The sequence below is a fragment of the Passer domesticus genome, chromosome 1 (assembly GCF_036417665.1).
Source record: "Passer domesticus isolate bPasDom1 chromosome 1, bPasDom1.hap1, whole genome shotgun sequence".
Taxonomy (NCBI): domain Eukaryota; kingdom Metazoa; phylum Chordata; class Aves; order Passeriformes; family Passeridae; genus Passer; species Passer domesticus.
The window spans coordinates 91,243,431-91,259,208 of NC_087474.1; the positions used below are offsets into that span (position 1 = coordinate 91,243,431).

Genomic DNA, 15,778 nt, shown 5'->3' on the forward strand with positions numbered 1-15,778 from the left:
TTCACCACTATTAATCCGCAGTTAGATTAATTGATGATTAATAGTTTCTGGAGCATGAACATGAGTTGGTTGCTAGAGTTCACCTAAACTTGAGTCAGCTTGTAACATTTTGTGGAGAAAGGAATTGCCCTCCCATGTAAATATGTTGTGTTGGTCAGGCATGATAACTTGAGAATGCATTAAATTTTGCTTCTCAAATATTTTTTGTCTTTAATGTTCTCCCTTTAATTTTCATTGTATATCTTGCTTAAATAAACATGAGAACCAGATATCCATTATTTCCTGGATCACTATACTTCTTATTCTTGAGTATACATGTTTTTTCTACTTTTCAAATAGTGCTATCTAAATTTCATAGGCTTCTGAGAACTGTTTAATCAAATCAGCAAATTTGCTATTATTCTCCTGATTCTGTCAATTTCAGGATGAAAAAGACTTTGTTGTATTTTTGGTTTTTTCCCAAGAATTAGGATTATCTATTTCTCTGAATTTATTTCCTTTGGCCCTTTGGTTTCATCAAATTTTGAATTATCTTTAAGCTACTTGTAGTTTTCCAGGAAAATTCTATTGTTCTTTCTCTCTCTTTCTTTCTCTCTAATGTAATGATTCAGAATGTATTTTAGATTTATGTGCAAGCTGTAGCCCAGTATGACTTTTAAGTCTCTTTTTATGAATAAATGGCAAATACCATGTGAATTTGTTTTTATCCACTATTCTATGTGAATTTCTTTTTATTCATAATATTTTTTTGGCATACAGCTGTTCTGTTAAGTCAAAAGCTCCTATGCTATGAGTTTTTTGCCTCCATTTGAAAATCCAGTTCCAGACAACCTTTTAATCTTCCATACCAGCTTTCCTCTTCCGTGACTTTGCTACAGTGACTTGCTTAACTGATTAGTTTGTAAGAGGCTGGTTGTTTGGATTCATCAGTCTTGATTACAGCCCTACTTTATAGAGTTTAAACTAGATCAAAGATAACTCTTTTTCTTTTTGGTAAGAGCCATACTATATATTCCTCATACTTTATCAAAGCCAAATTTTAAGAAACATATCTTTTTGAGTCAGTGGATATTTGGTTGAAAGATAGTAAGTAGATGCAGCCTGTTAGTGGCAGCTTACCGCATAAATATTCATTATTTCAATTTCAAATTATTTTGATTGGAACTAGAATTAATTAGCACATTTGTGCTCTTTGACTGAAATAGGCCTCATTTATCCCTCTAGTGCAAATAGTCACTAATAAAGATTCATAACCAATTTTATATAGCATTGTGCATAAATAAAGTTTATTTCTCCACTGAAGTCCATGCCAGCAGATTCATTCAAGGGCTGTGGATGATTTTATTATGAAACATGGGTATTACTTATTTACTTTTCTCTGTGCTGAAACTGTATGCTAAAAGTAAGATTTTGGGAGCAGCTAACACTGAGTTTTAAACAACACTTACTAATATTCTTCTAGAATTACCAAAGAAGCACCTGGCACTTCAATAAATGCATTGATCAGGATAAACTGTTTCTAACAGCGCAATTTCCAAATTGTCTGTGATTATGTCTTTATGTAAAGTGCTGTATTACTTTGAAAATTGACTCTTCTGTTTAAAAAAATTCCAGCAATAAAATGCTAATTTTTTCTTGTGCCGAATGTGTGTGTCTGACATATTACAGTGGTTTTTCTACTTGCCAGTTGTGGAGTCTTCGAATGATGTCTGATAGTCTAGTTATGCCTTTCTTGACAAGCATCTGCTACAGTAATGAGTATCAGGCGAGCCAGTGCACTCTTCATTTGTACCACAGCAGCAAGATGCCTTGCAGTTGTGTCCTCTTAGAGCTGTGCACCTGTACAGCCTTCCATGAGATATACTTACAATCGAAGCCCATTATTTGAAAAGTGGAGCTGCACAGAGGATGAGACTATTGTTGTTCCTTTTCCTTTTTGAATGTGGTGAATGATGGTGCTTAAGCCATAAAAGCAGTCAGATTGCTCTCTCTCCTCATTAGAAGTATGCTAGTCAGGAACAAACAGCAATAATAAATGCTGCTATGACTCAAGATATGCAAAAACTGTAAGCACATCTAACAAGTTAAAAGATCTACTTGAAAAATAGGCTTTTAGGGCATCTGTTTTTGTGTTTTTTTTTTTTTTTTTTTTTTTTTGTCTTTTTTTGTTGGATGGTTTTTTTTTTTCTTATTAGCAACTGTCTTCACTGTAAATGTTCATAACAAAATGGCTTTGGTAGTTTCTGCTGCCTTTGTGACACAGGAATAATCTACCAGAAGAGCATGCTTCATGAAAACTGGCATTGGAATCAGGGCATCTGTTATCCAGTTGTCTTGATATTTTTAGTCCTTTCCTGCCTAACTGCTACACAGTATTTTTCCAGTTTCAGTTTGGTACATTATGCTTTCATTGAGTATCCTGACAATTAAAACTACATTACCTTTCCCCATAATAATGGTGATCAGAAGAATAGAAATGAACATAGAAGGCCCTCATCCAAATAAGCTGTTTCAACAGTCTAATTTTGTCAATCTCCTTTGATATCAATATTGACAGAACACCAGGGCTACTCTCTGAGGCTACTTAAAGCAACTTTGATTCATCTGTATTTTTGTTCATTTGTTCTAGTTTTTGCAGGGTGGGCAGTTTAGAAGTTCAGCTGTTGGATCCCTGGAATCTGTAATCAAAGCAGTATGTAAAGAAGAATCTTCATTTCTCAGCAATGCAAACCTGTTCATAGACATGCCCAGAATCATGGGACTTTTGGAGGAAAATATGGCAAAATATGGCATTCCTGAAGACTCAAGTAAGAAAAAATATCTGACAAGTTGCAGTATGAACTCAGACTTAAGAGTAGTTTTTTCCACTTAAATGGAAATGTTTATATGCCCACTGACATCTCAGTTGACACAGTCATCTTGAGCACCAAGTGTTGATCAACAGAAGTTAAGTGTCTATGAGATAATCGTGGGTGGCACAGAAGAGATTCTGTTTTTTCTATCTCTGCAAATAATAAATAAGAATATTCCTGTGTTTGAGACATTTTTATTAACATTTTTAAAGCACTTGGTATTAAAAACATATCTTTGAGATACAAGATTGAGAATTTATTGCTGCTTACCTTTCTTTGGTGAACACAAAGGTGTGGTATTATTGAGCAGTAAAATATACAAACCTGCTGGATAGAATGAGTATTTTAATGGTTGATATTCCTATTCTGTTTGTCAAGTGCTCAGAAAAATCCCTTTGCTCTCATTTCACCTTTGCTCCCTTTCCTCAATACACATTTGACTTACCCTGATTAATTTTAATATGGTTAATAACCTTGTTAGTGCCTCAGGTGGCCCTGTGCAAGAGAAGAATCCAGTGATAGAGTGTCACTAGGGAAGCCTCTGTCATCTATTGGTTTCTACAGGCAGAAATTGCTCCTGGCTGGGCTGGGACCCCTGGGAGGGAGCCAGGGCTCTGCTTTGGCCTTTTCACTGACATGTGTGGGATGTAGTGGTAAGCAGGCAGCTCTGCTTTTCTTTCCTGTTGGAAGAATGAAGTCAGCTGGATGGATGATTAGACAGATTGTTTGGAACTTAGTCTCTTTAAAAGCTGTTTAGGCCAGAAGCACTGTTTCTTGATCTTTATTTTTTTTCAAGCTGTCAGAATTCTGCTGTGCTGTGAGGCCTTTTTGCCATGGGACTCTGCAATATTTAAGGCATCAGTTAGTTCCAACATTTCCATGAGTGAATTAATACTGTTGTCCATATTTTAAAAATTTGTATATGGAACAATGGAAATGAAAATTAAGAAAAAAACCGGAAGCCACAGAAACTTGATTTATGCTGCTTCACAGCGATTAACTTTTATGTATTTTGTGTATACCAAATACTTCCTAATCACTTTCTGAAGATCACAGCAAACCCAGATTAGCAAGTCTTCTGGGTCCTTAGTCTATTGACATTTATGTCTGGCCAACTTCTAGCCTCTTAATTCTCTGCTGTTGTTTAGCAAGGATCGTGCTTACTAATGATTATTTTGTTCAAGGAAGTAAAAATTTGGGCAAAGAACTCTTGATTAAAAGAAACATTCTTGATGAAACATTTCTGACACTTTTTTCTTTAACTTTTGTCAGGAGTTTAAATGGTTTTGGCCTAATTTTCCATTATGTAAAAAGATTTGTCTTCCTTGAGGAGTTAATGGTATTATTTAATATTTTTCAGAGCACTAGAAACAGGATATTTTGAAAGCACTTGTAATAAATATTAAAACATCCAAAACCATGAGTTGGGCATAAAAATTTAGATGCTTCTTATAGATCTTTGCCTTTACATGAGTACAAATGCAATGGGATATCTTGGAAACTATTCCTTAGGTCCTAGTTCTGAAGGATATACACCCTAATTAATGCATTAGTTGCCCCATGTGATGTACAAATATGTATTTTCTATTAAGGAATAGAAAAGACAATTGATTAGATTTTTCAAATCAAGAAGTTAAGTGTCCTGAAAACTTTTTGCCTGTTTTTTTGGTAGGTTCTTTTAAGATTATAAAAAAAGAAAAGTCTGTGTTTCTGAAGGATTTTGTATATTCCTACTGCTTTCTTATATAGGAATCCAAAGCTGCCAAACAATGAAGGGTGTGGAAGGAATTTTTTTTTTCTGTTTTAAGGTGACTTTTCCCTCTGAATTCACTTGTGTGGGCAACAGTTTTGCAAGTGTCCTTCTGCTATAAAATGCACTAATGAAACACTTAGGACAGATAGAATTCATACAGACTGCTTTTCAGAAATGTGAGGAACTCTGTAGATTCTGATTTTTTTCCTATTCAGTGTTTAGAGTTCTGCTTCCTCAACACTGTTAAACAATTTTTATAGGAACCTCTAATGATTGCTTAATGTGGCAGTTGCATGGTGTTGTTATAAAAACTCTGGTAACAGTTTTTGGCATGGTGCTGTGGTAGACTCTAAAATAAGACTCAAGCTTTTATTTGAATAAAAAAATTTCAATCTCACCTGTGTTGTCCATCTTAAATGTGAATCTGTCTTTGTTTTTGCAGCTCCTTTTTGCTTGAAGCTCTATCAAGAGATTTTGCAGGCTCCTAATGGGGCTTTGCTGTGGACTTTCCTGAAACCTTTATTACATGGGAAGATACTGTACAATTCAAACATCAGCATGATTGACCTGGTGATGGAGAAGGTGAGTATCAAAAAATGTCACTATTTCTGTGTATTGATTTTGTCTTTGCAATTTGTTTTAAACATCCACTTCTTACAGAGTAGGCAGAAGCAATTGGATAATTGCCTTTCAGAAAAATAGATCCAGCCTGCCCCCTGAGCCCTCACCTGTTTCCCACTTTAAACTTAATGCTTCTCTTAACTTTTATCCTACTTGTTACAGTGGTTCAAACTCAGTGTAAAAAGCAGAATTTTGCTCAAAATCCTTTAAAGCATGTATAGAGAGATTAAAAAGAACACGTTCGCAGAAGTGTCATGTGAATCATGCTGAATCGAGGTGTAGGGTGCACATATGCTAGGAAAGCTTTTGCCTTTTACATTTTCTTGTCATGGGAACTGTAATGGGGCTGCATAAAGACCTGTGGGAAGGGATGGCCCCAGGGAAAAAAAGCCTGTTCTTATAGAGTCACTGAACTGAATTGAAAAGAAAAAAATTATGTAATCTGTAGTTCATCCTTACTGATTCTTTCTAACACCAGTAGTTGAGTGACCAGTAATAACTGAGGTGCTGTATGTGTGGATGCTGATGATGGTATTCAAAAGTTTTGCTATCTCTGCAGTTCTGCTATGGTTGGTGCTCTGTTTTGAGAGGGATTATTGACAATGACATGTTTCTGCATGCCTAGCTTAGAGGCACTTCTGCAAGAGAAGGGTTTATGACTTGTTTTACATTTCTCTGCAAATTTTGCATTGATCTTCTAAATATATTACTTTTAACCTGCAATATTAGTTATTGCAAGAGTGGAAATCTGGAAAAAAGTAATTGCTGCTTGTAAGTGGCACACAAAAAGACCACAATAACTTTAAATGTGATGGTAACTATATTCTCTGTAAATTGAAAACTTTGTGGTATTATGATTTCTGTTCTAAAAATATAGTAAAAATCTAAGCCAAAACCCCCTCTGTAGATAGCAGATATTATATAACTTTATAGTTTCTGTTCTGAATTGGAAAAAAGGATTGAGTGATCTCATGTTTTGCTGTAAAATAACTTAATTTGGGGAACATTATTTATTGCTCTGGAGTACAGTATAATTAACTTAAAATTTCTAGTCAGTTAAAAATAAAGCTGTTCTTGATGTTTCTAGATGGAAATTCTGTAAAGAAAGAGCTGTAAAAATGACAAATGTTTAATATATTTTTGAACTTATAGTCTATGTTACGATGACATTTAGAATATAATACTTAAAACATTTCCACATTATTTTGCCAATTAATACGCCAAACCTCAATTCTAAAAAACATCTGTAGGAAAGATGAATATCTTCACATAAAGTATATTCCCCACAGATCTTTTAGTGAAATCTGGACTCAGTAACACAGTTCAGAAAGAAGCTAACTTGTGGGTCAGTGTTTTGGCTTTGTTGGTTGATTGGTTGCTTCTTTGGTGGTGGGATTTAGTGCTCTGAAATGATACAAAGTTTGTGGTAGAAACTCTCATTCTACTTATATATTCTCAGGCTTATATATTATTTACTTATATATTCTAATATATATGTATATGATATACTTATATATTCTCTACTTATATATTCTCGGTTCCATCAGCTTATTCAGAAATCTCTGTAAATACACTCTTGCCCGTATTCCCAGTCCCGTAAATGTAACCAGCAGTTATGAATGGGTATCTGTTTATGTGTAAATATGAAAGTAGTAGGAAATTTTCTTTTTTCTATTACAGAAATCTCTCAGCTCTTGCTTGAACACAAAGTTTAAAAGCAAACTACTGTCCCCAGTGTCTCAAATGTTGCTACTAAACTCCAACCCTTACAAGCCTCATGTCCTACTGAAATTGGAGAAGTTCTAGTTTCCTTTAGATTGTGTAGTCACATGCCATCTATTTACTAGAAGAAAAAAGTAACAGATTACAGCTTTGATGATGTTTGTATGCTCTGACATATTCTCTAAGTTTTCCGCATGGGCTATTAAATTTGAGGGCATGTAATTGACCATTCTTTGATAAAATGTGAGGTTACTGGGTTTGAGTTTCAGAGAAGGCAGCAATTCTATTGTGTGGAGTGTGGTGGTGAGAGTCACAGAAAGAGGCTGTGGTGATGACGGAGGGTAAAACACTTCAGTGCCAACTGGCATCCAGGAGTTCAAAGGCCTCGTGTGATGTCTTTGATCTTTGCTTTCACAACTACGTTTTTTATTGTATTTATTGTGCAGGTATTTATTGTGCCCGTGGTGAGTTCTGCATCAACCACTTCTTCTTCCTCGCTTGCTTGTTCTTCCACTTCAGACTGTGGCACCTTCTATTTTAACACTCTATGTTTTTATCTCCCAGCTGTAGTTATTTCCATTCTCTATTTACTACTACTCTTTATTGTAATTTATTATTAGTATAAAAAAACTTAGATTTCAGAATTATTAGTCTGCATTAGTAGCATCTTTATAAATAATTTTGTATTTGTTATTTTCCACTTCCCTCATAACAAGGGAATTTTAATCAGGAGGTTACACTACAGTGCGTAGTTTAGCTATTTAATCCTTGAGTAAGTTTGAAATTCTTGGCTTGATATTATCTCTTCCTGGGAACTACTTATCATTCACTTCTTTAAGTTATAGGACTTTATTTTTTACTGGTGCTTTGATAAGAGACAGATTCTCCAAAGTGTTCTGCGTGGGGAAGGTTTCTGACACAAGAACTTCCCAAATGCCTACGGTCATGAATGAATGAATGATAAAGCAAAACTACTTTTAAACAAATTCCTTTTTTTAAATTTATTTTTTTAAATTATTATTATTATTCCTTTGTGCTGTTCAGAATCAAGTCAGGAAGCACTAAGCTCTACTGAGCACAGATCTTACAAGCTGCTTGGTATAATAGTTTCTAGTGGTGTCTGAAAGTTTGATCTCCTGTCAGAACCCAGGACTTTCCTCTGAATGCCCTTGATGGCTTGAGACCCTGGCAGAAGACTCAGAGACCTTGGCATGGAGTCAAAGACACCTAGGCCTTCGATTTTAATCCATGGCGAAAATTACCAACTTTGTGTGAAGATTTACAAGCCACGAGAGTTTAAGTAGAATAATAGCTAGTTTGTCACTAACAGGGTGAAAAGGTAGAATTTTGGGGTTTTTAGAACGGGGGTTCAGGAGGCAAGATGGAGGAATTTGAGCGTGCCCTGTCCTTCTTCCTTCTCCTTCTTAGCCTTCATCTTCTCTCTAATGGTGGCACTTTTAGATTGGTTTAGAGACAGACTGTCTAACATACCTGATGGGTATTGGAAAATTATTGTAAATAAAGTACACATAGTTCTTAGTATAAAATGTTGACACCACCCCACCCAAGGGCGGCCAGTGTGCCATGAACTGACCTGCCAGACAGACCTCAGTGGGTCAGGAAGAGAATGTATTAGATAAGAGAAAATAAACAACCTTGAAAACCAGAGCCAAGGAATCCCGACTCCTCCTTCGACCGCTGGGCTGGGAAAAGGAGACTTTCTAACAACACCTCAGGGTCATCTCGACTACAGAAACTCTGAGAATCCCCCTTTGTTCTGGTGTGAACTGTAGTTGCTCTGTCCTGGGAGAAATCAATCTCCCAGACTGCCTGTTTGCCACCCTTGCAGCCTTCCTGGTCTCCTTGATCCTGTCACCATCGTGCCTGGTCTGGGGGTTTCTATCCATGAGGTTTCTGTGTTACTTCTGGTCAGAAGAACTTATTTAGTCTACTTGACAGCAGGATTTAGTTTAACATTTAGAATCGCTTTGTCTTTAATTCTTATGAATGATCATTCTTTAAAGTGGACTAGCGATTCTCATAGAAGTTAAATGAATAATGTTTTTCAGGGAAACAAAATTACATGCAAGGTCTCTTTAGGGTGCTCTGTGTTACAAAGAGGAAGAAAGAGCCACCAGAAATTTTTTTCTCATGTTGTGCTAAAAGTGAGATTTTGAAAAAGGCACTTAAGATACTATGGTAGAAATTGTATACTTTCAACAGGAATTATTCCAAAATGCTTGGTACTAAATTGGAGTTTACAACTCACTGCAGACACTCTTTGCTGGAAAATGTCACAATTTTTATCATAACAACTATGCTGGCTTGTTCTTAAATGCACTTCTGTGACTGATAACACCAATTTAAACAAAAGATACTGCAATATTTTCTAGTCTTGAGTATACTTATGATCTGTTTAAAACAGGCTGGGAAAAAATTGCTGGTTGTTTACTAAGAGAGAAATTGTAACCTGTGTTTGACTGGGAGAGAAAATGGTTTGCTTTACTCAAGTCTTTCCCTGTGAGAGTATTTTGAAAGAGGTTGATTGATCAGTTATATTTATTGTCCAAACTGTGCTTCCAAATTTCAGTTTTATTACGTACTCAGTCAAACTAGTTTGAATAAGAGACCCACAACTGAGAGCCTTTCTTTTGAATATGTCCCAACTATATTTATTTTTCTGTCTTTCTCAAGCACACCCATGATTCTCTCTATGAAAGAGACACTGTAAAATAAAGAAATCTTTATTGATACTTTAGATGGGAAACATACAGAGCACAGGAAAACTTTGATTTGCTTGGTATAGAAAAAAATATGTTTAATTTCTTAGGTAAAAAAAAGAAAACTGATATACTTACTGCCGACTATCAAAACGGAATGCAAAGGAGTTGCACAAGATCAAAAGCATGGCAGTTTTTTCTGTTTCTTAAAATCTACTGTGCACAAATTTCACTTAAATTGTTTCCATGTATTTTTTTCCCAGGCTAATTTCACTTTTGGTTTTGTGGAAAACTTGAAGAGTTATTCTGAGACATGGCTTAGGATGTCTGAGGTTTTCAAAACCAGTGGAAATGTCCTCACAGTCTCACGACTGCAGGTTGGTGAACTGTGAGATCTTTCAATTTTCCAACTTTTTGCTGTTTGATCTAGACAGTATTTCTTCTATACATGCAAAACCACCCATATATCTGACTTCAGATTTAAAACAAGCTGAAAAAGAGGCAGATTAGCTTAAGGTTATGAACCTAAAGACTGATGCTGAGAAACTTCTGACATGAAAATACCTAAAAGAAATGTTGCCTCACTATCTCCAGTGTCATTCCAGTATCACTGAACAGCAGGGGAAATAAAATGGTGTTGGTACTTGTTTGTTTATTACTTATGTTTGCCAGGAAGATGTGAAACTGATGAAAAAAACTGATGAGTGAAATATGGACTATAAAAGAAAAGCATTCTTCTTACTGGAGTTTGTCCATTATACATATTTGTGCCTTCTTCTGTCACCTTTCCTAAATCTCTTCCCTGCACCCCTGCCATTTATTTGCAATGTGTGGTGTTAACCTGTTAAGAGGGAAAGACATGGAGAAGCTAAATGACTTATGCAGTGTCATGCAGGAAATCTTGGTAATGGAATTGAACATCAATACATATGTATATTTTGTATTTTCGTAGAGAAGATAAACCTGATGTAACATCTATCACTTTTCATTTCAGGAAGCACTACAAAATAATTTTGTAAAACATTTCATAGAAAGTAATTTGGATATCAACACGGAAAAACTTCTTAAAAAAATGCAAGCATACGGTGCGTATATGAAAGTACATGTAATGGTTAGTCATGTTAGACTTCAACTGAGAACTACATTTAGTTGAAATTGGGTATTTTACTTACTTCAGTGATACTTAAGTAAAGTAATAAAAGACTTTACCCTCTTGAGTTAGTCTCAAATGTAATTGTCTGTTTTCTTTTGAGTGACTGGATAATTTGAATTTCAAATACTGAAACAACATTGGTAACAAGTCAGAAGTGAAAAAGTGTCATGGGAGAGTCTCAAACATATCATCCATACTTAAAAGGAGTGAAGTGAGATATAAACCTTGTAGCCACATTTCCATTCAGCAGAAGTATAGTTTTGTAGTAAATTTTGAAGGAAATAAATAGAAAATGAGATTGGATGCAGTGTGTTTGATCAAAACCTCTCTGTATTTATGTTTTCCATTTATTCAGAATCAGTTCTGTGGGGTGTCTTTGAGCCTCAGAAAAGCCTGAGACAGGGTTACAACCAGGGAGCTACACTGTCAATAGGAAGCAACCTAGGTCAGTCCCAGCCCTGGGATAGCCCAGTGGGGCCATGGGGATGATGCTGAGGGCAGAACAGCACCCCGTGGGAAGCAGTGTGGGTCCCAGGTCCACAACCAGGTGTGAAACAGTGGGAGCTGCAGCCTGGAGCAGGACCAGGCCCAGTGCCAGCAGCTCTGGTGGGAAAGGAGTGGCCCTGATTCATTGGTCTGCCTGGCAGCCTCCCCCTGGGCAAGTCCCTCTCTGCATTGGTAGTGACCCCTGGCAGTCAAACAGAGAGCCTCCAGGGTTAGAGAGATAGCCCAGGGGGGATGGTTCTTAATGGAGGAGAAAGGGAATTATTATTTTGACTAATTTGGGATATTCAAGAATTTAAGTAGGAGAATAGAAAGGATTATGCTGTAAATTTATGTTCCTTAATGATTTTACAAGAATTTGATAACTGAAAAAAAAATTCAGTGTGTCCAGCTTTTAGTAAGGTAGGTGTACGATCATTAAAATGCTCGCCAGCATGTGCCAGAAGGAAAACTCTGTACTGAAGCAGATTCCAATGTCATGTAAGAAAAGCTCATGATTTTGAGAATCAGAAAGAGACAAAAATGGGATAAAATGCAATAACAGATAGTGTGACATCATGGACAAAGGGTGCAGAGTAGTTCTCAGAGGAGGATTGTGGTAGAAAGGACAGATCTGTATGGTTTCAGGTCAGTGCTTGTTAGGCTAATTATGAGCCAAACAGAAATCTGTTCAAGTTGCTTTCTGCAGGAGGGCAGTGATGGGCTCTCAGGTGCCCCCACAGAGGAACTTTGTAACCCTCATTGATTTTAAAAAATTGACTTTACATAAATGTAAGTCATTAAGTCTGCTTTGCAGACAAAGAATTAAGATTACGGCTAAAATAAATAAATGTACCTGAAATACAATTTTATTGGTTCTCAGAATCTGGCTCTAGGCAGGAGATGGACAAAATCCACAGTGGCTCCTGAGAGCTTGTAAATGAAGTGTGCTCTCAGTCTTGTACTACTGCCCTGAGCTGGTGCAGTCACAGTTGGTGTGAGCTGGTGTGGCTTTTCTTTAGCAGACGGGTTGTGAGATTGAGTTGAAATTGGCCTTAGTTTGAAGTCTTTCTTTGAAGACTAGGACTTCCTGTGCATGCTTTCAGTAAGAAAAATGGCAAATGGCATCTGGAATTCAAACTGGAACGAATCTGGACTTTGTGTCATCCTTAAGCAAGGGACTCAGATTTGAAACTGCTTTCTCTTCAGATGATTTTCTTGACCAGGAAACTGTTGACTAGTTTGAGATGGGCTCAGCTCACCCCTCAAGGTGAAGATGGATCATAATACAGCTAAAAACCAAGCCCACAAAATCACAATGCTGGAAAGATAGGATGGAGAAAAGAGCAAGTCTCTTAAGCTTCAGGGTGTGCTGGGAACAGAGCTATCTCAATCTATTAGTTGAGTAATAGCTGGATTTCGTTTGTGTGGACCTAACACTGAGAACAACATGATGGGTTATGGACAAACAATATTCCATTAAATAGATATCATGACCTCTGGAATTATCAGATCCATCTTCACTGATGCAGACAACATCAAAGAAATCTGTACCTGTGTTTCTCAAGCTATAGCTTTTTAACAGAACCTAGGACATTTAATAATAGGTAATAAACGATTAATAGTTTGGATGGTCAAGACAAAATATGGCTTGAGTGGCTTGTGAAACTAGGATTTCTTTATTTTAAGGGAATACAGTTGGTAAAATTAGCATCATATAAAAACTGGAAATCAATAGGGGCTATAGATCACAAGAGCATTTATGCCTCTGTGAAACTGATCTCTCCAAAGCACCAGAGCACTCCTCTGCATTTATTATGCTTCTTTGTATAGATTCAGTTGGTTGTTTTACTTCTTGAAAAATGATATGCACTCTTATTTTTGACTTAGCTTGTGTACTTTTTGTTTATTTTATTGGACCATAATCATGTGTAACTTAACTATAAACCTGTTCTTATATTTGTTTTTTTAAAATTTCATTAATCTTATATTGCATCAGCTGTTCAGTCCTATAATTACCTTACTTGTATCCAATTAAAGCCTTGAATATATCCATGTTAATGGTTTTACTACTCACAATCTTTTTCATTTTCATCCAAAGCTCCAGCTTTCTAAAATCTCCTTATCTCTGATTGTCTTCTAACCAAAGCAAATATCTTCTTTTATCACATCTGCACTCTCATACAGATGACTTTTAATTATCCTCAAATACAAAGTGCTTGTCTTTGTATTTTTCTTTATTTCTCTACAATGATATAAAAAATGTTAACAGACTTAGTGATGGTTTCTTCTGTGCTACTCCTGCTGTAAAGTGTCATAGACAAAGTGAATAGATGTAGAACTCTTCCAATGTCTCTATAAAATCATCATGTCTCAATACCTGACAAAGTTATCAATTTCTAAAACTGTTTAGCAGGATTACTGTGTCATATTTACTCAGGTGTGGCAAGGCAAATAGTTAGGCTGAGGGCTAAAAAGCTTGTGGTTTTGTTTTTAATCCCTTTACTTTCTAAGTTGCTGTGTGTGTAGGCAAAGCAATTGTTTTCCTCTATGCTTGCTTTGCAGCCCAGCAACTTGGAATAATTTCCTACTGATCTTGTGTAAACCCTGACCCACTAGAACTTGTGAGCTCCTTGCTGGGCACAATCCTTACAAACCTTCAGGAGGCACTGGGTGGCATTTGTGCTGCAAGCTCCTCTTTTAAATTCTTGCTTGCTGGGTCTCTCTCTTGTCCTTCTTCTGTGATTTCTTCCAGATATGAATTTTCTTTTTTCACTATCAAGGGCTCTCCTTACAGAGGGCTACATGTGACAATGTGTATAACAGCCAGGACAATAAAAAACAATACCAAAACAAGCAGCTTTCCTTTGTGCTACCCCTCTGCTGCCCTCATTGTAATGATATAGTGTTGTGTGTATTTATAAGGCAGGAAACAAATAGCTGTAGTGCCATCACTGAAAACTGTGCCACCAACCCAAATCTTCTGATACCTAGAAACTTTCTTCTAATTTCTGACCTAAATTTATTTATTCCTGATTTATTCTAATTTATTCTTCCAGCAACTTTTTATTTTTATTTAAACACCACTTCTACCAATGGTTTTACATAGACCATTTGTATTTCCTCCCAGTTACTTAATGATAGGTTAAACAAGTTGAGTGGAAGATGAGGGCTGACATTATTTTTAATGAAATATGAAGATAATAGTGAACATTGATTTACCAAGCTTTTTATTCATAATTGCTACATTTATAAATAGGAAAAAACAAGGTAATCAACTCTATAGGTCTTGATTTTAAAACGTTCATGTAGATTGCATTTTATAGATATATGTTGTTTCTATGATGGAGTACAGAAGTTCATGCACATTAAAACAATATTTTTTTCCAGAAATATTTAGGTATACCACACTCCAAGCCAACAGCAATATAAATGTTAGTTCTTATGCTAAAATATTCAACAATTTAACTCATGAAAGAAGCTTTTCTTAGCTAAGTATTGATTTCAAATTAAGGTCTATCTATCAGTCAATGACGGAATGCTTTCAATAAGAAGGGACCTTAAGGATGATACAATTCTAATCCTTCTGCCACGGGGTCACCTTATGCTAGACCAGGTTGCTCAGAGCCCCATTCAGCCTTGCCTTGAACACTTCCAGGCTTGGGGCATTCACAGCTTCTCTGGGCAACCTGTTCCAATCTAAACCTACTCTCTTACAGTTTAAAGCCATTTCCTCTTGTCCCACCGGTATATGCCCTTGCAAAAAGTCTGTTCCCAGCCTTTTTGTAGGCCCCCTTCAGGCCACAATAAAATCTGGAAGGTGCTATAAAGTCTGTCTGGAACTTTCTTTTCTCCACGTTGAGTAACAAACCCTCTCAGCCTGTCTTCGTACAGAATAATGCATATAGGGCTATGTATAATTGCATACACATATACCAAAACGTATACGAATATATATATCCAGGCTTAATGTCAGGAATATTCTCTTCTCTCTAATGCTGTGAAAAAAAGGGGCAGCATGGGTGTTTCCTTTATTGTCCTCTTCAAGGATAGCCATAAATAACACATTTATTATCTTTATTATCTTCTTCTGTTATAGTTTCTCTCAACCTATGAATTCACCCTGTCATTGTTTGCCTATCTTTTGAATTCTAGACTGTCAGTTCCTCTGCTTTTTCTCCTTGTGCACTTTACCCTTCTCACTGTTAATCATGCTTCTTCAGACTGCTTCATACATTTTCCACTTATCTGCCTTCCTATTGTAATGTTTCCTGTGCTGATGCTGAGTAATGTCTACAATCCAGGATTTGTCTGTCACCACTCTTATCACAGGAGGTCACCTCCTCTTCTTTTTTAAAGATTGTATCTTCAAGTGAGTGTTGAAAAATTTCAGATGGGAAATTGTGTGGAATGTTTTATAACATTGTTTAGTACCTGAGAAATTCAGGTGTTTTTATTAAATCTAGATAGCATG

General features: G+C 36.3%; 1 protein-coding gene across 2 annotated transcripts in view; it reads left to right on the top strand.

Moving 5' to 3' along the window:
- The window catches only part of ABCA13 (ATP binding cassette subfamily A member 13), a 165,693-nt gene that overhangs the window by 40,087 nt on the left and 109,828 nt on the right, over positions 1-15,778 (top strand). For both annotated transcript variants that reach the window (XM_064429242.1, XM_064429231.1), the window contains 4 exons: positions 2,630-2,807; positions 5,048-5,187; positions 9,932-10,045; positions 10,663-10,753. In XM_064429242.1, the coding sequence (XP_064285312.1) occupies positions 2,630-2,807; positions 5,048-5,187; positions 9,932-10,045; positions 10,663-10,753 (523 nt within the window). The remainder of the gene's footprint in view (positions 1-2,629; positions 2,808-5,047; positions 5,188-9,931; positions 10,046-10,662; positions 10,754-15,778) is intronic.